Source organism: Felis catus, chromosome A1 (genome assembly GCF_018350175.1).
Source record: "Felis catus isolate Fca126 chromosome A1, F.catus_Fca126_mat1.0, whole genome shotgun sequence".
NCBI classification, from domain to species: domain Eukaryota; kingdom Metazoa; phylum Chordata; class Mammalia; order Carnivora; family Felidae; genus Felis; species Felis catus.
In genome coordinates, this window is record NC_058368.1 from 139,397,815 (window position 1) to 139,424,152 (window position 26,338).

Sequence of the window (26,338 nt, forward strand, 5' to 3'; positions counted from 1 at the left end):
CAGCCATTGACTTGAGAGAATTTCCAAGTCATGGTGCAGGGAGAGGGGATCCAGGCAAAGCCTGTGGACTCCCTGAGGTGAAGAGGCAGAACAGAGTATAGGAAGGCAAAGTGCCCAGAGTCTGTAGGACAGAGTACTGAAGAAGAGAGAAATACAAAGAGAGAGAGCTCTGTAGATCTTCAGAGGGTCCTCTTTGAGTATTCAGCTGAGTAGTGATTAGAGGTAATGACACCTGGCATTCAGAAAGGGCAAAAATAGTGCCTGTTTCCAACAGAAAACCTCAAAACTGGTGGGGCACTGGTAAGGTACACAGAAGAAACTTACTTAAGTAGTGAGAAATAATTAGCCCTAGACTGAAAACATGCTCCAATCCTGCCTACCACATCTTAACAGCAAGACTTAAAAGGATCAAATTGTTTCCAAGGAACTTACCTGTGTTTTGGAACAAATATATAAAATGTTTATAAGACTACAAAAATATCCAGCATCCAACAAGGTAGATTTCACAATGTGTGGGATTCAATAACAAATTAACAGGCCTGCAAATAAGTAGGAAAACGCAACCCATACAGAAGAGACAAAGCAATCAACTGAAAATGACCAAGACTGATAAGAATGTTATAATCAGCAGATAAAGACATTAAGTAGTTATTATAATCATATTCCACATGTTCAAAAAGTTATGTGGAGGCAGGGAAAATATTTTTTAAAAGACTCAACTCAAAGTTCTACAGATGCAATTACAATGTGTGAGATGAAGAGTACTAGATGGGAATAGCATGTCTAATAATAGATTAGACATTGCAAACAAAAAGATTGGAAAATTCAAAGATAAAGCAATAGGAACTGCATAAAAATGAAACACCGAGAAAAGAGAACTTAAAAAATGAACAGATAATCAGTGAATTGTGGAATGATTTCAACCAATCTGTGTGTAATAAGAGGTTAAAAAAGGCGGGGAGGGAAGAAAAAACACTTGAAGAAATAAATTGGCTGAAATTCTTCCACATCTGAGATTCAAATTTGGAACCCAGAGACTCAAGAAATCCAATAAACCCTAAGTATAAGAAACATGAAAAAAAATTATGCTAATGCATCTCATAATCAAAATTGTTTAAATCCAGAGATGAAGAGAAAGTCACTAAAAGCAGCCAGAAGGAGCAAAAAGACACATTATGTACAGAGGGACAAAGTTAAGGACAACAGTGTATTACTCGTTGAAAACAATGCAATCAAGAACACAGTCAAGCAACATCTTTAAAGTACTCAAAGAAAAAAACCATTACAACCTAGAAATCTGTATCTAGCAAAAATATCTTTCAAAAATGAAGGTAAAATAAACTTTTTCACACATGCAAAAATCAAAAGGATTCATTATCAGTAGAAGACCTTCAATACAAGAAATGTTAAAGGTAGTCCTCCAAGAGAAGAAAATGATAGCAAATGGAAATCAGGATCTACACAAAGAAAAGAAAAACAGTAACAGTAATTACATAAGAAAGATATTTTTCTTTTTATTTAAATCTCAGGATAATTAGCTGCTTAAACAAAAATAATGATGCAGTATGGAATTTATAACATTGGGTAAAATATATAACACAAAGGTCAGGAGTAGAAAAATGGAAGCATGCTACTTTGCAGTTCTTATAGTATACATAAAGTGGTACAATATCACTTAAAGGCAGACTGGGGGAAGTTAAAAATATGTACTATAAACTCTAAAGCCACAACTGAGTAAAAAGAGTTGTAGCTAATAAACTAACAAAAGAGATAGAACACAAAAAAAAAAAAATGAAAAAGGGAACAAAGAAGAGATGAGAGAAATAGAAAACAGATGTCATGTGATAAATTTAAACCTAACTATATCAGAAGTCTCACCAAATATAAATATTCTAGAATCAACTTCTGGCATGACAATGTGAGGATCCACTCCCAGGTGAAAAAGCATTTAAAAATCGTTTAAATCTCTGAAAATGGTCATAAAGGCATGCAGCAAATAGACATCTATTCAGCTAAATCTATGACAATTAGGTTAAAAAAAAAAAAAAAAGGGAGTCTGTGGTATGTGAACCAAGATTGCTTCCTTCTTCCCTTCCCAGTTCAGTGAGGTGCAGATTCTACTCCAGAATGTGTAGCCACAAACACAGGGCTCCCTCTCCCTACAGCCCCTAGTCAGAGGGCCACCTTCTTGTCAAGGGCAGGATATCAACATTTCTCATCCTGCCCTCAGCTATTTGTTGCTAAGGTTAAGTTGAAGGTAAGTGCAGCCAAGAGGCTGGATGCCTGGGTGGCTCAGTCAGTTCAGCATCTGACTTTGGCTCAGGTTATGATCTCATGGTTTGTAAGTTCAAGCCCGCATCGGGGTCTGTGCTGACATCTCAGAGCCTGGAGCCTGCTTCCAATTCTGTGTCTCACTCTCTCTCTGCCTCTTCCCCACTTGCACTCTATCTCTCTTTCTCAAAAATAAACATTAAAAACATTTTTAAAGAAAAACAAAAATAAAAGAGGCAGGGGATCCCTTCTGCATAGCCTGCACTGGCGAGGTAGGGGCTCCACCTTTGGCATGGTGTCACTATGACTACTGGGACCCTGATCACCCTTGCCTGGCTTAAAAGGTGGTGGTTTCACATCAGGAGAGAGAAGCTGTAAAGGCATGAAGCTACTGTGCCTGCCTCAGCTAAATGCTCAACTACTAAAGCCGGGGTGCCGTTCAAAGAAAAGCTGCTGTGTTCTCACCCAGCTCCCGAGCTAAGGTACAGAGATTTTGCCTGGGAAAAGAAGGAAGCCTTAAAACAGATGGTTCCTAATCTCCTCCAAAGGAAATGACTTCATTTGCAACAGAACATAGAAGTTCAAGCTCAAAGGCACTTTAAAGGCAGTACAGGTTGTGGTAAAAGGCAATTGAAAGTAAATTGGTGGATTCATTGGAGATACAGGCTAAGCTGTATGCTGGCTAGTTTTCAGGAGAAAATTGGGAAAATAGATAGTAGGGCAGAGACTTCTTAAAGTCAGAATAAAACTCCAACACTGACCTCAAAAACTATCCCTTCAAAGGAGCACACATTTGATTGGATTAGTCTGTAGCAATTTATGCTTCAGGTCATTGTTGAAAACAATAGAACAATGAACCAGCAATAAGTGGAGCTTGATGGTTAGGTATGGTCAGGGAAAGAGACACAGAGAGACCTGCCAAGGCCTAAGTCCATGTGATATAATATCAAAAGTTTAACACTATAGTAGGTAAAAATAACCTCACTAAAACAATCTATCCAGTAACTAAATAAGCAGGCACATAACAATAACAAGCCTAAGAGAAGGTGGAAGCCAGTACGCAAATTTGCTATAATCCATGACCCATTTAAAAATATCTAAAATGTCCAGTTCCAACAAAAAATGATGACAGATGTGGGAAAACAGGAAAGTAAGACACATACACCAAAATAAAGCAACAGAAAACATCTGTGAGAGTGACCATACGTTGGATTTAACGAAGACTTCAAAACAGCTATTATAAAAATATTGAAAGAACTAAAGGAAACCATAATTAAACAAGTAAAGGAAGGAATGATGACAATGTCATATCAAATAGAAAATATCAATAAAGAGACAGAATTTAAAAAAGAGAACCAAGTAGTAGGTATGGAATTGAAAAGTACAATAACTAAAATGAAAACTTTACTAGAGGGACTTCTAGTACTAGAAGGACAAAAGAAAGGAATAGAAAATATACTGGAAAAAATAATGGCTAAAAACTTGCCAAATTTATTGAAAAACATTAATCTGTACTTTTCGAAGGAGGCTCAGTGACTTCTAAGTAGGATAAACATGAAAAAGTTCATAAACAGAAACATGCTGAAAGTCAAAGACAATGAGAAAATAATGTACAAAAGAGAAAAATGACTCATTACTTACAAGGGGACCCCAAGAAGATTAACAGCCAGCTTCTTACCAGAAACAAGGGAGGCCAGAAGCAGTGGAATAATATATTCAAAGTGTACAAAGAAAAAAAGTGTCAACCAAGCATTCTATATCCAGCAAAGCTATCTTTCAAAAATGAAGTTAAATAAAAACATTCCAGAGGAAGATGGCTGTGTAGGAGGACGCTGGGCTCACCGCCTCCTGCTGATCACTTAGATTCCACCTACATCTGCCTAAATAACCCAGAAAACTGCCAGAAGACTAGCAGAATGGATTCTCCGGAGCCAAGCATAGATGAGAGGTCCACGGAAGAGGGTAGGAAGGGCGGAGAGGCGGTGTGCACGACACGGACTGGTGGGAGGGAGCCGGGGCGGAGGGGCAGCCCGCTGGCAAAGGAGAGCCCAAGTCTGGCTTGCAAAAGCGGAGGGGCCAGACGGAGTGTGTTCTGACAGCAAGCGGGACTTAACATCTGGAAGGTTATAAGCTAACAGCTCTGCTCGGAGAACGGGAGGGCTGGAGGACAACAGGAGGGAGAGTTGTTGAGCTCCGGACAACAGAGGGCAGCCTGGAGGGGAACAAAGGCACTAGCCAGTGCCATCTCCCTCGCCCATCCCCCAGCCAAAATCCCAAAGGGAACCCGTTCCTGCCAGGGAACTTGCTTGCACTGTGCAAACACCCAACGCTGTGCTTCTGTGGATCCATCCCTCTGGCGGGTCTGACTTCCTCCCGGTGCCACAGGGCCCCTCCCAAAGCAGATCTCCAAAGGAAAAGCAAGCTGAGCCTGCCCCTCCCACCCCTGTGCACCTTGCCCATCTACCCCAGCTAATACGCCAGATCCCCAGCACCACAAACCTGGCAGTGTGCAAGTAGCCCAGACGGGCCACGCCATGCCACAGTGAATCCTGCCCCTAGGAGAGGTGAAGAGAAAGTACACACCAGTCTGACTGTGGCCCCACCGGTGGGCTGGGGGCAGACATCAGGTCTGACTGCGGCCCCGCCCACCAACACCAGTTATTCAAGACAGTACAGGGGAAGTGCCCTGCAGTTCCACCCCACTCCAGGGACTATCCAAAATGACGAAATGGAAGAATTCCCCTCAAAAAAACGTCCAGGAAATAATGACAGCTAATGAACTGATCAAAAACGATTTAAACAGTATAACAGAAAGTGAATTGAGAGTAATAGCCATAAAATTAATCTCTGGGCTTGAAAACAGTATAAAGGAAAGCAGAGAATCTACTGCTACAGAGACCAAGGGACTAAGGAACAGCCAGGAGGAGCTAAAAAATGCTATTAATGAGCTACAAACTAAAATGGAGACGACCACGGCTCAGATTGAAGAGGCAGAGGACAGAATAGGTGAACTAGAAGATAAAATTATGGAAAAAGAAGCAGCTGAGAAAAAGAGACATAAAAAAATCTAGGAGTATGAGGAGAAAATTAGAGAACTAAGTGATGCACTAAAGAGAAATAATCTACGCATAATTGGTATTCCAGGGGAGGAAGAGAGAGGGAAAGGTGCTGAAGGTACACTTTAAGAAATAATAGCTGAGAACTTCCCTGATCTGGGGAAGGAAAAAGGCATTGAAATCCAAGAGGCACAAAGAACTCCCTTCAGACGTAACTTGAATCGATCTTCTGCACGACGTATCATAGTGAAACTGGCAAAATACAAGGATAAAGAGAAAATTCTGAAAGCAGCTAGGGATAAACCTGCTCTAACATATAAAGGGAGACCTATAAGACTCGTGACCGATCTCTCTACTGAAACTTGGCAGGCCAGAAAGGAATGGCAGGAGATCTTCAATGTGAGGAACAGAAAAAATATGCAGCCAAGAATCCTTTATCCAGCAAGTCTGTCATTTAGAATAGAAGGAGAGATAAAGGTCTTCCCAAACAAACAAAAACTGAAGGAATTCATCACCACTAAACCAGCCCTACAAGAGATCCTAAAGGGGATCCTGTGAGACAAAGTACCAGAGACATCGCTACAAGCATGAAACCTATGGACATCACAATGACTCCAAACCCGTATCTTTCTATAATAACACTGAATGTAAATGGACTAAATGTGCCAGCCAAAAGACATAGGGTATAAGAATGGATAAAAAAAACAAGACCCATCTATTTGCTGTCTACAAGAGACTCATTTTAGACCTGAGGACACCTTTAGATTGAGGGTGAGGGGATGGAGAAGTATTTATCATGCCACTGGAAGTCAAAAGAAAGCTGGAGTGGCCATACTTATATCAGACAAACTAGACTTTAAATTAAAGGCTGTAACAAGAGATGAAGAAGGGCATTATATAATAATCACAGGGTCTATCCATCAGGAAGAGCTAACAATAATAAATGTCTATGCGCCAAATACGGGAGCCCCCAAATATATAAAACAATTACTCACAAACATAAGCAACCTTATTGATAATAATGTGGTAATTGCAGGGGACTTTAACACTCCACTTACAGAAATGGACAGATCATCTAGACACACAGTCAATAAAGAAACAAGGGCCCTGAATGATACATTGGATCAGATGGACTTGACAGATACATTTAGAACTCTGCATCCCAAAGCAACAGAATATACTTTCTTCTTGAGTGCACATGGAACATTCTCCAAGATAGATCACATACTGGGTCACAAAACAGCCCTTCATAAGTATACAAGAATTGAAATCATACCATGCATACTTTCAGACCACAATGCTATGAAGCTTGAGATCAACCACAGGAAAAAGTCTGGAAAACCTCCAAAAGCATGGAGGTTAAAGAACACCCTACTAAAGAATGAGTGGGTCAACCAGGCAATTAGAGAAGAAATTTAAAAATATATGGAAACAAATGAAAACGAAAATACAACAATCCAAACGCTTTGGGATGCAGTAAAGGCAGTCCTGAGAGGAAAATACATTGCAATCCAGGCCTATCTCAAGAAACAAGAAAAATCCCAAATACAAAATCTAACAGCACACCTAAAGGAAATAGAAGCAGAACAGCAAAGACAGCCTAAACCTAGCAGAAGAAGAGAAATAATAAAGATCAGAGCAGAAATAAACAATATAGAATCTAAAAAAACTGTAGAGCAGATCAACGAAACCAAGAGTTGGTTTTATGAAAAATAAACAAAATTGATAAACCTCTAGCCAGGCTTCTCAAAAAGAAAAGGGAGATGACCCAAATAGATAAAATCATGAATGAAAATGGAAGTATTACAACCAGTTCCTCAGAGATACAAGCAAATATCAGGGAATACTATGAAAAATTATATGCCAACAAACTGGACAACCTGGAAGAAATGGACAAATTCTTAAACACCCACACGCTTCCAAAACTCAATCAGGAGGAAACAGAAAGTTTGAACAGACCCATAACCAGCAAAGAAATTGAATCGGTTATCAAAAATCTCCCAACAAATAAGAGTCCAGGACCAGATGGCTTCCCAGGGGAGTTCTACCAGACGTTTAAAGCAGAGATAATACCTATCCTTCTCAAGCTACTCCAAAAAATAGAAAGGGAAGGAAAACTTCCAGACTCATTCTATGAAGCCAGTATTACTTTGATTCCCAAACCAGAGACCCATTAAAAAAAGAGAACTACAAGCCAATATCCCTGATGAATATGGATGCAAAAATTCTCAGTAAGATACTAGCAAATCGAATTCAACAGCATATGAAAAGAATTATTCACCATGATCAAGTGGCATTCACTCCTGGGATGCAGGAATGGTTCAACATTTGCAAATCAATCAATGTGATACATAACATTAATAAAAGAAAAGAACCATATGATCCTGTCAATCAATGCAGAAAAGGCCTTTGACAAAATCCAGCATCCTTTCTTAGTAAAAACCCTCGAGAAAGTCGGGATAGAAGGAACATACTTAAACATCATGAAAGCCATTTATGAAAAGCCCACAGCTAACATCATCCTCAATGGGGAAAAACTGAGCGTTTTTTCCCTGAGATCAGGAACACGACAGGGATGTCCACGCTCACCGCTGTTGTTTAACATAGTGTTGGAAGTTATAGCATCAGCAATCAGACAACAAAAGGAAATCAAAGGCATCGAAATTGGCAAAGATGAAGTCAAGCTTTCACTTTTTGCAGATGACATGATATTATACATGGAAAACCTGACAGACTCCACCATAAGTCTGCTAGAACTGATACATGAATTCAGCAAAGTTGCAGGATACAAAATCAATGTACAGAAATCAGTTACATTTTTATACACTAATAATGAAGCAAGACAAAGACAAATAAACTGATCCCATTCACAACTGCACCAAGAAGCATAAAATACCTAGGGATAAATCTAACCAAAGATGTAAAAGATCTGTATGCTGAAAACTATAGAAAGCTTATGAAGGAAATTGAAGAAGATATAAAGAAATGGAAAAACATTCCGTGCTCATGAATTGGAAGAATAAATATTGTCAAAATGTCAACACTACCCAAAGCTATTTACACATTCAATGCAATCCCAATCAAAATTGCACCAGCATTCTTCTCGAAACTAGAACAAGCAATCCTAAAATTCATATGGAACCACAAAAGGCCCCGAATAGCCAAAGTAATTCTGAAGAAGAAGACCAAAGCAGGAGGCATCACAATCCCAGACTTTAGCCTCTACTACAAAGCTGTCATCATCAAGACAGCATGGTATTGGCACAAAAACAGACACACAGACCAATGGAATAGAATTGAAACCCCAGAACTAGACCCACAAACGTATGGCTAACTAATCTTTGACAAAGCAGGAAAGAATATCCAATGGAAAAAAGTCTGTTTAACAAATGGTGCTGGGAGAACTGGACAGCAACATGCAGAAGATTGAAACTAGACCACTTTCTTACACCATTCACAAAAATAAACTCAAAATGGATAAAGGACCTGAATGTGAGACAGGAAACCATCAAAACCCTAGAGGAGAAAGCAGAAAAAGACCTCTCTGACCTCAGCCGTAGCAATTTCTTACTTGACACATCCCCAAAGGCAAGGGAATTAAAAGCAAAAATGAACTACTGGGACCTTATGAAGATAAAAAGCTTCTGCGCAGCAAAGGAAACAACCACCAAGACTAAAAGGCAACCACCGGAATGGGAAAAGATATTTGCAAATGACATATCGGACAAAGGGCTAGTATCCAAAATCTATAAAGAGCTCACCAAACTCCACACCCGAAAAACAAATAACCCGGTGAAGAAATGGGTAGAAAACATGAATAGACACTTCTCTAAAGAAGACATCCAGATGGCCAACAGGCACATGAAAAGATGCTCAACATCGCTCCTCATCAGGGAAATACAAATCAAAACCACATTCAGATATCACCTCACGCCAGTCAGAGTGGCCAAAATGAACAAATCAGGAGACTACAGACGCTGGCGAGGATGTGGAGAAACGGGAACCCTCTTGCACTGGTGGTGAGAATGCAAATTGGTGCAGCCACTTTGGAAAACAGTGTGGAGGTTCCTCAAAAAATTAAAAACAGACCTACCCTATGACCCAGCAATAGCACTGCTAGGAATTTACCCAGGGGATACAGGAGTACTGATGCATAGGGGCACTTGTACCCCAATGTTTATAGCAGCACTCTCAACAATAGCCAAATTATGGAAAGAGCCTAAATGTCCATCAACTGATGAATGGATAAAGAAATTGTGCTTTATATACACAATGGAGTACTACATGGCAATGAGAAAGAATGAAATATGGCCCTTTGTAGCAACGTGGATGGAACTGGAGAGTGTGATGCTAAGTGAAATAAGCCATACAGAGAAAGACAGATACCATATGTTTTCACTCTTATGTAGATCCTGAGACACTTAACAGAAACCCATCGGGGACGGGAAGAAAAAAAAAAAAAAAGAGGTTAGAGTGGGAGAGAGCCAAAGCATAAAAGACTCTTAAAAACTGAGACCAAACTGAGGGTTGATGTGGAGTGGGAGGGAGGGGAGGGTGGGTGATGGGCATTGAGGAGGGCACCTTTTGGGATGAGCACTGGGTGTTGTATGGAAACCAATTTGACAATAAATTTCATATATTGAAAAAAAAACAGCTTAAAAAATCTGTTGTTTATTAAAAACAAACAAACAAACATTCCCCAGATAAACAAAAATGGAGACAATTTGTTGCTAGAGTACCTGAGAAGAAATACCAAAGGAAGTTTTTCATGTTGAAAGCAAGTGACCTCAAATGGTAATACAAATCCACTTGAGAAAACAAAAAGCATCAATAAAGGTAATTATACATTATAGAACACAGAATGAACAAATATTTATTTCCCTTCCTTAACTGATTTTAAAAATCATTGTATAAAACAATAGGTACATAATGTATATATTTAGAAATAGCACAAAGGAAGTGTGTGGGAGCAAAGTTTTCTTGGGCTAGGGGAATGATACCAGATGGTAACTCAAATCCACAGGAACAAATGGAGAGAACCAAAAAGGGCAAATAAGAAGGTTAATAAAACAAAACCTATAAATACATACTTGCTTTCTTTTCTATTTCTTTACAAATCACAAAGTTTTATGAAGTCATAATTACAACAATGAATTGTTGCATTTGAGATATAAAAGGGGGAGAGAGGGATAGAGCTATACAGGAGTTACAGTTCTTTATCTTACTAGAATTAATTAGTATAAATATGAAGCTGATTCTGATAAGTGAAGATATCATAGCATAAGCATTATGGAAATACTTCAAAAAATATGTCACTAAAGTCACTAAAGAAAAGTCACTAAAGAAACTAAAGTCACTAAAGAAACTAAAATGCTACACTGGAAAATATTCACTTAATGCAAAAGAAAGCAATAAAGGAAACACAGAGGAACAAAAAAGACATGAGACACATTAAAAACAAAAAGTAAAATAGCAGACGTAAGTCCAACAATATTAATAATGTTAATTAAATGAGAGTGGATGAAAAAACTTATTCAAAAAGTAGAGGCTGTCAGACTTAGTTAAAAGAAAAACAAGATGTATGCTATATGCTGCATATAAAAGACAGATTAAATTGAAAGAGACAAGAAAATTGAACTTGAAAGGACGGAGAAAGCTATATCATGCAGACAGCAACCTCAAAAAACTGCAGCAGTTATACTAATATCACACAAAATACACTTTACAACAAAAAGTATTACTAGAGATAACAAGAGACATTTTATAATAAGAAGAGGGTTAATGCATCAGGAAAATATAACAATTATAAACACACATGCACCTAATAAAAGAGCACCAACATACATGAAGCAAAAATTAACATAAATAAAGGGCGAAACAGACAATTCAACAATATTATAGTTGTCAACACTCCACTTTCAATAATACATAGAACAAACAGGCAGAAGATCAATGAGGAAAGAGAAAACTTGAGCAATATTATAAACTAACTACCCCAACAGGCATCTATAAAAAACCTTCTAACAACAGTAGAATAATTATTCTTCTCAAGTGCACATAGGATGGGCCACATGCTAGTTAAGCCACAAAGTAAATCTCAGAAACTTAAAAAAAATTTTTTTTTCATGTTTTTATTTATTTTTTTGAGACAGAGAGAGACAGAGCACGAGCGGGGGGGGGGGGGGGGGCAGGGGGGACGGGGTGAAGAGAGGGAGACACAGAATTCGAAGCAGGCTCCAGGCTCCAAGCTGTCAGCCCAGAGCCTGACGCAGGGCTCGAATCCACAGACTGTGAGATCATGACCTGAGCTGAGGTCAGACGCTTAACTGACTGAGCCACCCAGGCGCCCCTAATCTCAGAAATTTTAAAAGGACTCAAATAATACTAGGTATACTCTCTAAATGCAACAGAGTGAAATTAGAAATTAATAAAAGAAAAAAATGGAACACTCACAGTTATGAGGAAATCAAACAACACACTCCTAAATAAGTAAAGTATTAAAGACATAATCAAAAGGCAAATACTTTGAGATGAATAAACAAACAACATACCAAAAATGATGGGATGCAGCAAAAGCAGTAGGCTAAAAGTAAATTTATAGCTGTAAATGCCTATATTGAAAAGAGAGAAAAATCTCAAATCAATAACCTGCACTTATAATGATGACACTGAAAAAAGAACAGCAAACTAAACACAAAGCAAGCAGAAAAAAGGAAATAATAAATAGTAGAATGGAAATAAATAAAATAGGCAATAGAAGAACGATAAAAATCAATGAAATCAAAGTGGTTCTTTGAAAATATTAACAAAATTGACAAAACTTTAGTGACAGCGACCAAGAAAACAAGTGAGAAGACTCAAATTACTAAGATCAACAATGAAAATTAGTACACTACTACCGACCACACTGAAATAAAAGGGATTATAAGAGAAACTATCAATAATTCTATGCTAATAAATAACAAAAAATAGACAAATTTCTAACAAAATAAAACTACCAAAAATGATTCAAGAAGAAATAGACAATTTGAAAAAACCTGTAAGAGACTGAATTAACACTCCAAACACTACGTACATAGAAAGAAAAGAAAATCCAGGTACAGATGGCTTCATTGCTGATTACTATCAAGCATTTAAAGAGAATTTAATACTAATATTTTGGATTACCAATATTCTAAAAATAGAAAAAGAGAAACATTTTTGTGAGATCAGTATAACCTTAATACCAAACCAGACAAAAGACAACACAAGAAAACTAAAGACCAATATCTTTAATAAATATGGATGCAAAAATCCTCAAAAACATATTAGAAAACCAAATCCAGCAACATATAAAAAGAATTATATACCATAACAAAGTGGGATTTATCTGCTTTTCCAGGAATGCAAGGTTGGTTTAATATCCAAAGATCAATTAATGTTCTACACCATTATCAAGAGAATACAAAACAAAAACCATATGATCATCACAACCGATGTGGAAAGAGCATTTAACAAAATCCAATACCTGTTCATGATAAAGACACTCAAGAAACTAGGAAAAGAACTTGCTGAGCCTAATATAGGGCATCTAAGAAAAAACCTATAGCTAACATTGTACTTAACAGTGGAAGCCTAAATTTTTTCTAAGAAACATAGTCTCATCTTAGGGAAAAAACAGAAGTGTGATCTCACTGTTTTATTTCAATACTGCACTGGTGTTAGCCAGTGCAGCTACACAAAAAGAAATGAAAAGCATTCACAATGGAAAGAAAGAAGTAAAACTGTCTTTATTCATAGCCAACTTGATCATCTATGTAGAAAATCCAATGACTTCTACAAAAATTTACAGGAAGTAGTGAGTTTAGCAAGATTATAAAATAACATCTCAATATACAAAAATCAATTGAATTTCTACCTATGAGCAATAAACAACCAAAAATTGACATTTAAAAAATATCATATACATTACTATCAAAAACATGAAATACTTAGGGATAAATCTGGTAAAAGATATGAAAGACCTGTATACTGACTCCTACAACTGCTGGGAAAAATCGGAAAACGTCTAAATTAACAGAGAGCTATATCATGTTCATGATTTGGACAACTCAATATTGCTGAGATGTCATCTGTCCCAAAATTCATCTACAGATTTAGCTCAATACCAATATAAATGACAGCATCCCCTTTTTTTAAAAAAAAGAAGCTGACAAACTCACTCTAAAATTCATATGGGATTGCAAAAGACCTAGAATAGCCAAAACACTTTACAAAAAGGAAGAACAAAACTGGAGGACTAACACTACCTGGTTTTAACCCTTATTACAGAGCTGCACTAATCAAGACAGTATTCACAGTAAGATAGACAAATAGGTAAACAGAACAGGGAGTCCAGAAATAGGCACATATATGGACAAATGATTTTCTACAAAGGTGCAAAGACAATTCAATAGAGGGCAATTTTTTCAACACATGTAGCTGGAAGAATTGAATACCCATATTCAAAACTATGAATTGGGATCTTGCTCTGTACTACATAAAGAAACTAATGGATCACAGACCTAAATTCTGGGAGAAAATCTTTGTGACCTTGGGTTAGACAAAGACTTCTTAGATATGATACTAAAAACATACTTAGTCAAAGAGCAAATTGCTAAGTTGGACTACATCAAAATTTTAAACTTCTGTTCTTTATAACACAATTTTGAGAGAATGAAAAGGCAAAACTATATTAGGAGAAAATATTTTTGCAAAGTATGTATTGGATAAAGGACTTATATCCAAAATGTATCAAATAAGAGAATGAGCAGCCAATAAAAAAACAGGCAAATATTTGAAAAGGAACTTCACCGAAGAATAAGTATGGATGGCAAAGAGCACACGAAAAGATGCTCAACATAACTAATCATTATGAAATGCAAAATAAAACCACAATAATAAATTACTATACTAAGTGAAATAAGCCATACAGAGAAAGACAGATACCATATGGTTTCACTCTTATGTGGATCCTGAGAAACTTAACAGGAACCCATGGGGGAGGGGAAGGAAAAAAAAAAAAAAAAAAGAGGTTAGAGTGGGAGAGAGCCAAAGCATAAGAGACTGTTAAAAACTGAGAACAAACTGAGGGTTGATGGGGGGGTGGGAGGGAGGAGAGGGTGGGTGATGGGTATTGAGGAGGGCACCTTTTGGGATGAGCACTGGGTGTTGTATGGAAACCAATTTGTCAATAAATTTCATATATAAAAAAAAATAAAAAAAATAAAAATAAAAAAATAAAAATAAATTACTATACATATATACATATTATATACATACATCTACATTATATGTTAGTATGGCTAAAATTAACAGACGGATCATACTAAATGCTAGCTAAGTAAGAATATGGAGGAACCACAATACTCATCACAGCTGGTGGGAATGTAAAATGTTACTAACAACTTTGGCAGTTTTTTTAAAAGTTAAATATATACTTACCATATTTCATCCAGTCACTCCACTCCTAGGTATTTACCCAAGAAAAGCAAAAGCCTGTGTCATACTGAAATTTGTACACCAATATCCATAGTAGCTTATATGCGATAGTCAACAACTGGAAACAACCTAAATGTCTATCACAGATGAAATGACAAATTGTAGTACATACATACACACTCTAATGAGGATGACTCTCAAGTAATTATGTTCAGAGAAAGAGGCCAGACAAAAATGAACACATATGGTGTAATTCCACTTTTACAGAATTCTTAGAAGCGCAAACAAAAGTATAAGGACAGAATGCAGACCAGTAATTATCTGGAGTTCAGCATGGGAAGGAAGAAGTATGAAGGAGGTATACAAAATTGCAAAAAGAAATTTTTGGGGGTGATGGATATGTTCATTACCTGTTTGTGGTTATGGTTTCACAGATATATACATATATCAAAATCTGTCAAAATGCTTAATTTAAATACATATAGTATGTATTTACTATGTAAATACATATGTAAAAACATATGTAATTTAAATACATATGTTAATTATATCTCAATAAAGCTGTTAATAGCTGAAATATGAAAAGTTATATTAAAATTTTATTATAGCTGCTCCAGAGAAGTAGCCACACCTGCAAAAATTTGAGTTAATGTAATTAATTTACTAACTAAAATCTGAGTTTCTCTGGCTAATCTGATGTAGGTACTACTTAGCAGTAACTGGTTGGCAGGCAAGCAAACAGGAACATCAAGAGACCTGAGATCAAGCCACTAATTTGGTCTTTTTTTTTTTTTTTCAACGTTTATTTATTTTTGGGACAGAGAGAGACAGAGCATGAATGGGGGAGGGGCAGAGAGAGAGGGAGACACAGAATCGGAAACAGGCTCCAGGCTCCGAGCCATCAGCCCAGAGCCTGACGCGGGGCTCGAACTCACGGACCGCGAGATCGTGACCTGGCTGAAGTCGGACGCTTAACCGACTGCGCCACCCAGGCGCCCCATGGTCTTTAAACTACAATGTGAAATTTTGAAATTAATTTTTTTGCTCCTAACTTATAAGTAAAGTTTTTTTAACTAGGAAAAGCCTTATTAACCAGCAATGGAAGGACTAGAAACAGTGGTCATTCAGATTAAATTCCAGTTAGCCTGGACCAATTTCTATTGAACTGGTGGTCTGTTAGCAAAGAAACATTCCAGGATTCTTAAAATCACTGCCATTCTGAATTCCTCTTTCAAAAAGTCAATGTAGGGAAAGGGGACAGGATGCCTGTTTTGTAGGCATTTTCTAGTAGAACAATTTTTTCCTCTTCTATTTATTAAAAAATTTTTAAATGTTTATTTTTGAAAGTGAGAGACACAGAGTGTGAGTAGGGGAGGGGCAGACAGAGAGGGAGACACAATCTGAAGCAGGCTCCAGGTTCTGAGCGGTCAGCACAGAGCCCAACGCAGGGCTCGAACTCACTAGCTGTGAGATCATGACCTGACCTAAAGTCGGACGCCTAACCGACTGAGCCACCCATGTACGCTTTCTTCTTCGATTTTTATGCATATGTGATATTGTTTTCATTGAGTCAGATTTATCCAAATTCCAAGTCACTTCTTATTTCTAAATTGAACTTCTATAGAAGATGAATTTATATCTATCCTTTATCTGGGTAAGCTTCAGCAGTGCACAGTAATTCCCAAAACTGTGGAACCAAAGATAGCTCCCATTTATTATTTTTATGTTGTTCTTAAATTCTTCCAGGGCCAATATAATTGACTAACTCTGGCCTGAGAGCCCAAAGGTGCTAGTGACTAAAATGTATAGAGCAACCCAAAAGCATGATTTCACTGGCTAAGAATACAACGTTTTTGTCCCTTCATTCAAGAAGCCCAGCCAAACCCTACATCCATAATCAGAGCTAAATGCCTACACTTTATGCAAGAAACATTTATTTGCTTATTTATAAAATTACATGATTTTAGAGAAAAAAAAGGATACCTGTGTTTTGAATTCCAGAATGTTATTTCCTGGATTAATTCTTCCTAGTAATATCAGATCTTTTATCTGCATACATTTCTTTCTGGGAGCTGTGCTATTGTTTAAAGGGTTTTTTATAATATGTTGACGGCCAGATCCCGAGGAATAGGAGCTCTCACCATCATGAGCATGGGGAACAGCAAAAACTGATTTTTTAAGATATGATTTCATCTGATGCCCAGTAGTACTGCCTAAGGCATCAGTCCCTTGGTGTGCCAAGGATTCTAATGTCCCCCTAGGTGGCTGCTGGGAAGTTATTTTCCTGTTTCCTCTTTTCGGATCACAATTGGTAGGAGCCTGATCGCAAATAACAGTTGATAGATGGGCATCATTTTCGGCAAGTCTGCTTGTAGTCTCTGAAATATTTAATGTGCCAGTTACTGCTGAAGGACTACTGTAAGATTCATTCCCTTTGGCTGGAGTTTCTGTAAGATCATTTTCTTTTTGTGAATATTCTGCTTGAGCAAGAAAAGCAACAGGCTGGGGTGGTAATTTAATCTTCTTAGTGCCATCTGAATGTCTGGATTTTGATAACCCATCCAAGGTACAGTCATTGACATTCTGTTTAGAATTCAGCTCATTTCCAAAAAATTCTTCCCTTCTCACTGTCTCTGAATTTACACAAGTGTTGGTATTTTGGCTGCCATTCCACGTTTCCAGAGATGACTGTGTTTCCTGTATGCTTCCACAAATAAGGCTGACAGGAGAACATGAACCTGAATGGGGCTGCACTGAATTTCCCAGACTGGTAAGCCTTTGGCTGTCCTTTTCACTAGAGATTTCTGAGCTGGATGGCAGCCTCTTCAAACCAGGACCAGACGCAGATGTAATGTTTTTATAGTTTTGAATTTTCTGGCTAATTTTTTTCTGTTTTTTTGCCACAACTAAAAGGCTCTTCTGTCTTGTGGCCAAATTAGCCAGTTGTTCTCTGAGGACTCCTTGCTTAAATGATTCTATGGACACTCTAGAGAAAGAAACAGAAAGAGAAAAAAAAACCCAAAAACAATAGAAAACTTTTTTTAGCAATCATGTAGATTTTAAAGATACTTTGTCTCAATTTAAATTTTAATCAGCCCAAAGTACACAAGTATTTCCTCTGAAAGGAAAATGACTCCTAAGGTAAGTAAGACTGCCTTTTTCAGGAAGTGATGTTGTGGTTATCCACATTTATATTATTTACCAGTTGTGAGTCAACCCTGAAAAAAAACAAATGTGGATTGTTTAGTTGGAAGGAGGAACACCATTTTTAAATTCAGAGTTTGCTTACCTGTTTATAGTGGAAAGGTGTATCGGGAAATAAAATTTGGGAGTAAGTTCCACTCAAGTTCCCTTAGAGCTATGGAGGAGTGAGACTGTTTTGAATATTTATATCTGAGCTGGACCTGAGAAATGTCAATCCATCAAGTAATTACTGTAATTGTACTTTGAACCTGTATTGAGGCACTTTCGGGTCCAGAGGGACTACCAGGACAAGGATTAACCTGTGTGACCACAATGGGCTTGAGAGCGAGAGAAAATGGCTGCTTCACACCCTTCTTTTGGGTATACCCATCTACACTACAGTGCCCTTCAGGATACTGGATTCTTTGTTTCCAGTAGTTCTCAAACTTTTTGGCTTTATGACTGTTTTATACTCTTAAAAATTGAGGATCCCAAAGGGCCTTTTTTCATATGGGTCTATCTATCAATATTTACTGTTCTACAAAATAAAACAGAAAATTTTGAAACACAAGAATATACAAAGATACATCCCATCGGCTATTAGAATAATGATAGCACCACACATGTGGCCTCTAGAAAATTCCATTATACACTCATGAGAGAATGAGAGCCAAAAAGTTTCATTATAGAAACAGTTGTGACTTCATACACCCTTTGAAATGGTCTCAGTGACCTTCAGGGATCACCCTAAAGCAGCTGCTTTAAGGGATAGCAATAGTATCACAGTTTAGGGTTGTTGGTACTGAACTTCAAGCAGACCAGATGTTAGAGTGAATAGTAGACGTAGGTGGAAGAAGCATTAAGAAGAAATATTAGCAAACAGCTAGTAGCATAAAATACAAGAAGCTGAACAGAGGAGAAAAAATTAGTAATATCACATTTAAAACAGAGTTCAGACAAAAAATAAAAACGGTTTTAAGATTACAAGATTTTAAGTCTTACAACAGTATTAATAAGGACTTACACACCTACAAACCCAACTGCTTGGGAACTTCCCAAAACTCCAGGTATATTGTTAATCATAGAACATAAAGGAAAACTGAAGCTAGTCTTCTCCAAAGTTTACCTTCTCCAAAGGTAATTGACCTACCTGTAGGTCCTATAAGCTCACTTGCTTTATACTAACAGGAAAACAGAAAAGAGAAATAATCTGTAATATTTATTCACTGGGGAGAAAAGCAAAATGAAGATAAAATATTTGTGAATGAAAATAGAAAACTGATTTTTAAATAAGTTCAGAAAAAAATGTCAAATGATTATACGAATATAAAGAAAATTACAGGGGTGCAGGTGGCTCAGTCATTTAAGCACCCGACTTTTGATTTTGTCTTAGGTCATGATCTCGTGGTTTGTAAGATCGAGCCCTGCATCAGCATGCAGCCTGCTTGGGATTCTCGCTCCCTCTTTCTGCCCCTCCCCCACTGGTACACACGCACAGCACTTACACTCTCTCTCTTAAAAATAAACAAACTTTAAACAGAAGAATATAAAGGAAATTAGAAAATAACAGGTGAATAAGGAACAAGATCAAAAAGATAACTGCAACCCCATATTCACTGCAGCATTATTTAACGTTTATTTATTTTTGGGACAGAGAGAGACAGAGCATGAAATGGGGAGGGGCAGAGAGAGAGGGAGACACAGAATCGGAAACAGGCTCCAGGCTCCGAGCCATCAGCCCAGAGCCCGACGCGGGGCTCGAACTCCCGGACCGCGAGATCGTGACCTGGCTGAAGTCGGACGCTTAACCGACTGCGCCACCCAGGCGCCCCCACTGCAGCATTATTAACAACAGCCAAGACATGGAAGCAACCTATGTGTTCATCAAAGGCTGAATAAAGAAGATGTGGAATGTGCAAATGTACACACACACACATACACACACACACACACACACACACACACACACACACACACAGAGGAATATTATTCAGACATTAAAAAGAAAGAAATCCTGTCATTTTTGACAACATGCATAGACCTTGAGAGCATTGTGTTAAGTGAAATAAGTCAGACAGAGAAAAACAAATACTGTATGGTCTCACTCATATGTATAATCTAAACAAACAAAAAACTACAAAACACAAAAAAATGAACTCATATATACAGAGAACAGATTGGTGGTTGCCAGAGGTGGAAGGTGGAGGGTGGGTGAAATGGCTCACCCATTTTGACCCCAGGTCAAAAGGTACAAACATCCAGTAATAAAATAGGTCAGTCATGGAGGTGTAATGTATAGCATGGTGACTACAGTTAATAATACTGTACTGCATATTTGAAATTTCTAAGAGAGTAAACCTTAAAAGTTCTCATGAGAAAAAAAAAAAAGAAGGCATAGGTAGCTAAGTCTATGTATGAAAAACTAATAAAAATATGCCCAAACAAGAAAACAATATATCTTTCTCAAAAAAGGGAAAAGAAGAGGATATAATATAATCAGGATAAAACCCCTTAAAAGCCCTGAGAGTTTAAGACATACACAAAACCACAAAAAAACACATGGTTACACCACTTAGATAACATTTGTGATAGCAAAAAGAAAAAATTTTAGTGTAAAAAATCTGAGTTTACTATGGAAAGAAATTTATTTTGGGGATTCATGACCAGAGAGGCTGTCATAAAATTCTTGGCTATGGACAACTTTTTAAGATACTAAAATGTCCTCTTTTGAATATTTCAAGTAATAAAAAAGAAAAATATCTTTCTGGGAAGTACAATTCCCCATGAAGGTAATAGATTAGATGACCTCATGGTCATTCTTTGGCCCTAAGCAACAACTGTATTCTTAAAAAATTCCAGACCTAACTATTGTAGCTAAAAAGGGATAAATTATGAAAATTCTAAAGCAGTTCTACTTTTTTCACTCACCTGTATTTTTTAGCCAGATCATCCCTTTCTGCCTTCTGTTTGGCAAGCACATTATCCATAACCTCTTTTATCTCTAACATCTTTTCAATGTATTGTTCTGGAAACATGGTAATAAAATAAAAAGTTAACTGAGAGATAGCAATTGTTACATTTGATCACAGAGGACTCAGCCTTACTGTTAAATTTTAAAAAATTTATTTCCCTACGCTGCTCCCCAGTATCAATGGCCCAGATATATAAACCAAGACTCATTGAATTATGCCACCCTATGGAAGTACCCTGAAGAGGGCAGGCCAGCTTGAGTTCTAATCCTGCTACTCCACTAAGTTCTGTGACTCTGGACAAGACATATGACCCCTTTGGTTACTTTTCTTATTTGTGAAATGAGGGTAGGAAATAAATATTTTGTTCAACTTACTTTTTAAAACACAAAAGGAACACATTGTAAGAAAAATTTTCAAATAATATGAATGTTTACACAGAAGAAAAGTAAAAAAGAGTATCCCACTTTCACCCCGTTTCTCTTCTTTTTTACTCCACAAAAGAGACTACTGTTAATACTTTGGGAGGGCACTTGTTGGGATGAACACTGGGTGTTGTATGGAAACCAATTTGACAATAAATTATATTTAAAAAAAAAGAATAAAGAAAAGATCTATTCTTGATTTGAAAAAAAAAATACTTTGGTAGCAGGGTACCTGTTTGTGTGTGTCAATTTTTTTTTTAAATTGTGTATTTATTTAATGTATTGTTCTATATATTTATACTATATGTAACTATTTATTGTATTTACCTAACAATAAGAATCATGCCATCAGTTCTTGTTCTTTACACTTAGCATTTAGATAGGGCTATATGATATCTAAGTTCACATAGATCTATATATAATTATTTTTATAATAATTACTTAAAATTTTCCTATTTTCTTCCACTGCTTCCTAAGTAACAGCATCATGCTCTGCCCCATCCATCACAAGTCCACAGATTTACACACAAATGCCAATTATGTCCAAGTCCACATTCCCAAGTAGTAAATGGAAAGGCTTAGATGAATACATTTTCTTTTAAATGACTTTTTTAAATTAAATTAAATTAAATTAAATTAAATTAAATTTTATTTTATTTTATTTTACTTTTGGCTTTGTTTCTTACATTTTTTCCCTAATTATTTTAGACCAATGCATATTTTTCTAGATAACATAGAGAAAATCAGTGGTGGGAAATGACATGAAGTTCAGAGTTGAAATTTTTTCCAGAACTTTCCTTTGCAAATCAGACAAATGACTTGATCAGTAAAGAGTCAGTGTTCCCAGAGTAGTTTCTGCCCATCACGCACTTGAATTTTAAATCACAGGTAAAAATAACATTATCATAGTAATCAAGAAAATTCTATGTATTGCTATAAAAAAGGATAGAAAGAATTTTACATGTAACTTGACACTATATACTTATTTATCAGATACATTAATCAGTGGTATCTTAGGGAGAACCTAGAATCGCTCTAATATATGTAAGATTTTAATATATGATAACAAAGAATGTGGATGACAGAAATTATTCAACAGATAAGAGGAGGGAAATGGAACAGTTATGTGGGGGTGGGGGACTCTATTCTATCCTCATCTTGTGCCACGTGTGGAAAAGAGATTTCAAATGAAGAGCAGAGTTGAAATGCATAGGAAAAAACCAATATACAAAATGTTTAAAGTAAACATCGTTTTGGTCAGTTTGGTTGAGGCACTAAGGTTTCTGACATCAAAGTAAATACAAGACATCGATAAGAAAAACCTACAGAAGGGGCACCTGGGTGGCTTAGTTGGTTAAGCGTCCGACTTTGGCTCAGGTCATGGTCTCATGGTTTGTGAGTTTGAGCCCCGCATCGGGCTCTGTGCTGACAGCTTGGAGCCTGGAGCCTACTTCAGATTCTGTGTCTCCCCCTCTTTCTACTCCTCCCCTGCTCACACTCTGTGTCTCTCTGTCTCTCAATAATAAATAAGTGTTAAAAAAAAAAATTAAAAGAAAAAAGAAAAGAAAAACCTACAGAAAAATGTACAAAATGGGATCTGTCATTCCTGGACTCCTCAGCCAAATCACAGATATAAAAGGTGTCAGAAGGGGCGCCTGGGTGGCGCAGTCGGTTAAGCGTCCGACTTCAGCCAGGTCACGATCTCGCGGTCCGTGAGTTCGAGCCCCGCGTCGGGCTCTGGGCTGATGGCTCAGAGCCTGGAGCCTGTTTCCGATTCTGTGTCTCCCTCTCTCTCTGCCCCTCCCCCGTTCATGCTCTGTCTCTCTCTGTCCCAAAAATAAATAAACGTTGAAAAAAAAAAATAAAAGGTGTCAGAATAAGGAAGTGGTGAATTTGTAAAGACACTTCTTCAGAGAGCTATTGCTCAACTGGATGGGAATCTCCATTCTCAACAGCCAGACTGAGAGGTGAGGTTTCTCTCTGTCTCAAGCCTAAGGAGGGCAGTTTCTCAAAGAACTGTTGAAGAGAGTAATAACTTTCTTTTGAGGTGATAATGGACTCACACCTGGCTTCCTCCTTTGAAATCTAGAGGTTGAGGCCCTGCAGGGCAAGACATGTGGACACCAGGGAAAAGGGAGAGTTGCTCTTGTGCTGAAAGTTAACTGTCCTCCTTTCTAACCACAGGTCCAAAGTGCCAGGATCCTGAAGACTTGGTATGGAGCCTGCCCTGTGCCTGTGAGACTATGGAGACTTTTACCTGAGAGAGAGTCTGTGTAGGTGGACCACCAAAAAACAAAACAAAACAAAACAACAACAACAAAACCAACAAAAAAACAGCAGCAGCAGCAGCAGCTGACGGAAGACAAAGAGGAGCCAGAGAAAGGAAAATGTGCACTGCCCTGCCACACCACAGGAGCCATATACAAGTTCAGAAAAGCCTCAGAAAATTGCTCTGAAGAGACTAAGTTTTAGACATCCGCCAAAGACTGATGGAGTCAGTAGCAGTCAGTACTTAGCCTAGTATTTAGGCTAGCAACTGCTAGCCAAGAACTCTAGAGTCCCGTTGCCTTACCGTTCCTCCCTTAAAGGGGCAGTGGGATGAAGATAAAGGGGTCCTGACTAGTCAATGTGTTGGTCATAAAAGAATAAAATTAATTTACAAAGCCTAGGGATGGGGAGGGAAGAAAAGTTTCTAATCTTAAAAGCATTAAAAGAAATAGCAAAGGAAAAAGGCTGATATGTTTTATTATACAGAATTTGAAAATGTATGTACTTAAGCATAAAAAGACAGTTAAGTGGCTGAAAAACATATTTGCAGCAGTTATGGCAGAAAAAGAGTCAATAACTTGATTGTATAAAATGGCTCCAACTTATTAACAGAGAAACAGGAACAGTCAATTCACAAAGCAGGAAAAAAAATTAGAGAAAAAATACCATTAATAATAAGGTAAGTGAAAATATGAGGCACATTTTTCTCATTAAACTGGTAAAATTAATTTAAATGAAAATACTGTTGCTATTAGCAGTGTAAAGGAAAACAAACACTAATGTGTGTTGGGGAAAGTGCAAATTAAATTAATATCTAATACTTTATGAAATAATTTATCAATACAAATTAATAGATTTTAAAATGTTTATAAATTTTTGAGCCAGTAGTTCCAAATCATTCCTATGAAGACAGTCCTAAATTCAAAAGCTATATACTATAAAATAGCAAAGAAGTAGAAAAATGTAAATGCTCAAGAAAAACGGAAAAATTAAGCCCTGGAACATTTACAAAATAGGATACTAGGTAAACCACTAAGAATAATGGCTCTAGAGAGAAAATGTAAAGTTGGCAAGTTTAGCATGATCTAAACTATGTTTTTAATAATTTTATTGAGGTGTCACTGCATAACCAAATTCTTAGAAGAAAGGAAACAAATACAACAAAATACTGTGGTGGGACAGTAGGTATTTTTAGCATTTTTTCCTGGTTTTTTGAAGTGTATTTATATGCCTTTTAATAAAAAATTTTTAATTGGAAAATTCATTTTAGGTATATAAGGTATTATAAATACTAAATAAAATATATGAACTATTCACATTTGTTTGGGAGTATACATTACAGTATTTTGTATTATTTTCCTCAAAACATAACATGTTTACCATGTGTTAGGCCAAGATGAAAGAATGGGTATAATTTAAAAGGAAATAATTTTTTAAAAGACTGTACAGTATGAACTAGGATAAGAGATGAATAGCTGTATCCTATTACATTAAAGATTGAGGAGATACTTTTAACTACTTAAACATTCAGATCTAAATCTATCAAGACCCAATTTTTACCTTGTAATCGTTAACTCATGAAAACACAACTGTGAGCTATCAAAGATGTACAAATATTCAGTGAACTTTTGAGAAATTCCGATTAGTAGGTCAGGGATCAAAGTCAAATTTACTATTTTGAATCACTTGTGTTTTGTAAACAGGAAGACATCTATGCTAAGATACTTACCTGGTGTATCTGCTCATCTGAAAGGTCTGAGGATTTGCCCTACTTGAGTCACAACTGCATATTCCTCTGCAGATCTGTTTTTAAAGGGCTACCATAGCTGCAGGGAATAACATAATCTCCTCCCTAGTCACTATATTGTGCTTTCTTTTTTTCTTCACATCTTCATCGAAACATATCACCAGTAGTGGCTTATCTCTGATCATTGTTTCAAGTGTCTCTCATGTTACTTATGCTATACTTTGAGTCTTAGAAGTATCTTGATCAACAAGAACACTAACTACTGGTTTGCATAAATGACTTCTGATGCTCATTTCTGGCACTTTACCATCACAAAAAAAAGGCTACTTTCAGCCACTGTAAGCTTTGACATAAACATGTACCGTAAGAAGTTGAGGTAGGAATGACCTTGGATGTACGAAATAATCAAACTTGAGTATGGGTGCATACTTACCTGCATCTTCAGGGGTTCTTATTTCAAATTCTAGTAACCTTTCTTGTTTTTCTTCTATGTCTTGTAGAATGGCACTGATGGTATGATGCTATCAGATAAAAATATTAAAAACTTCATTACAAGAAGGTAGGTATTTCTCTCTGATACGCAATTGTCAAATGCACAGTAAAAGTGCTAAAGAAAGTGCTGCTACAATGCTTATTTTGCTTTATGTTCAAAATGTGTTCATGCTTTGTTTACCTGTATAAATGTTGCATACTTGAGGGGAAAAGTAAACTTAAATGTTTTGATTTATGTAGCAGATCTACTCCTGGCAAAAAGACTGTAAGAGTAGCAACCGTATAAAGAATCACAATTTCTCACTGACTTCTGTTACAATCATAGCTGTAGGTGAAACAAGAACAACTGAGAGCACATGATATTTAAAGACCACATATATGCAACAAGTTTACTTTAAGGCTCTGTGACTATCACTGCACACTATTGAAATCTCACACATAATCTTAAAATACAAAACACTACTCTCA

At 37.0% G+C, this 26,338-nt stretch overlaps 1 protein-coding gene across 7 annotated transcripts in view; it reads right to left on the reverse strand.

Moving 5' to 3' along the window:
* ANKRD31 (ankyrin repeat domain 31) overlaps window positions 1-26,338 on the reverse strand; it is a 138,044-nt gene that overhangs the window by 13,778 nt on the left and 97,928 nt on the right. For 6 of the 7 annotated variants that reach the window (XM_045062118.1, XM_045062133.1, XM_045062113.1 and 3 more), the window contains 3 exons: window positions 25,812-25,899; window positions 20,898-20,994; window positions 16,770-17,772 (listed from right to left, as the gene is read on the reverse strand). In XM_045062118.1, coding sequence (XP_044918053.1) covers window positions 16,770-17,772; window positions 20,898-20,994; window positions 25,812-25,899 — 1,188 coding nt within the window. Of the gene's footprint in view, window positions 1-14,789; window positions 14,924-16,769; window positions 17,773-20,897; window positions 20,995-25,811; window positions 25,900-26,338 lie in introns of all 7 variants that reach the window. The other variant, XR_006600920.1, reaches the window with a different exon arrangement.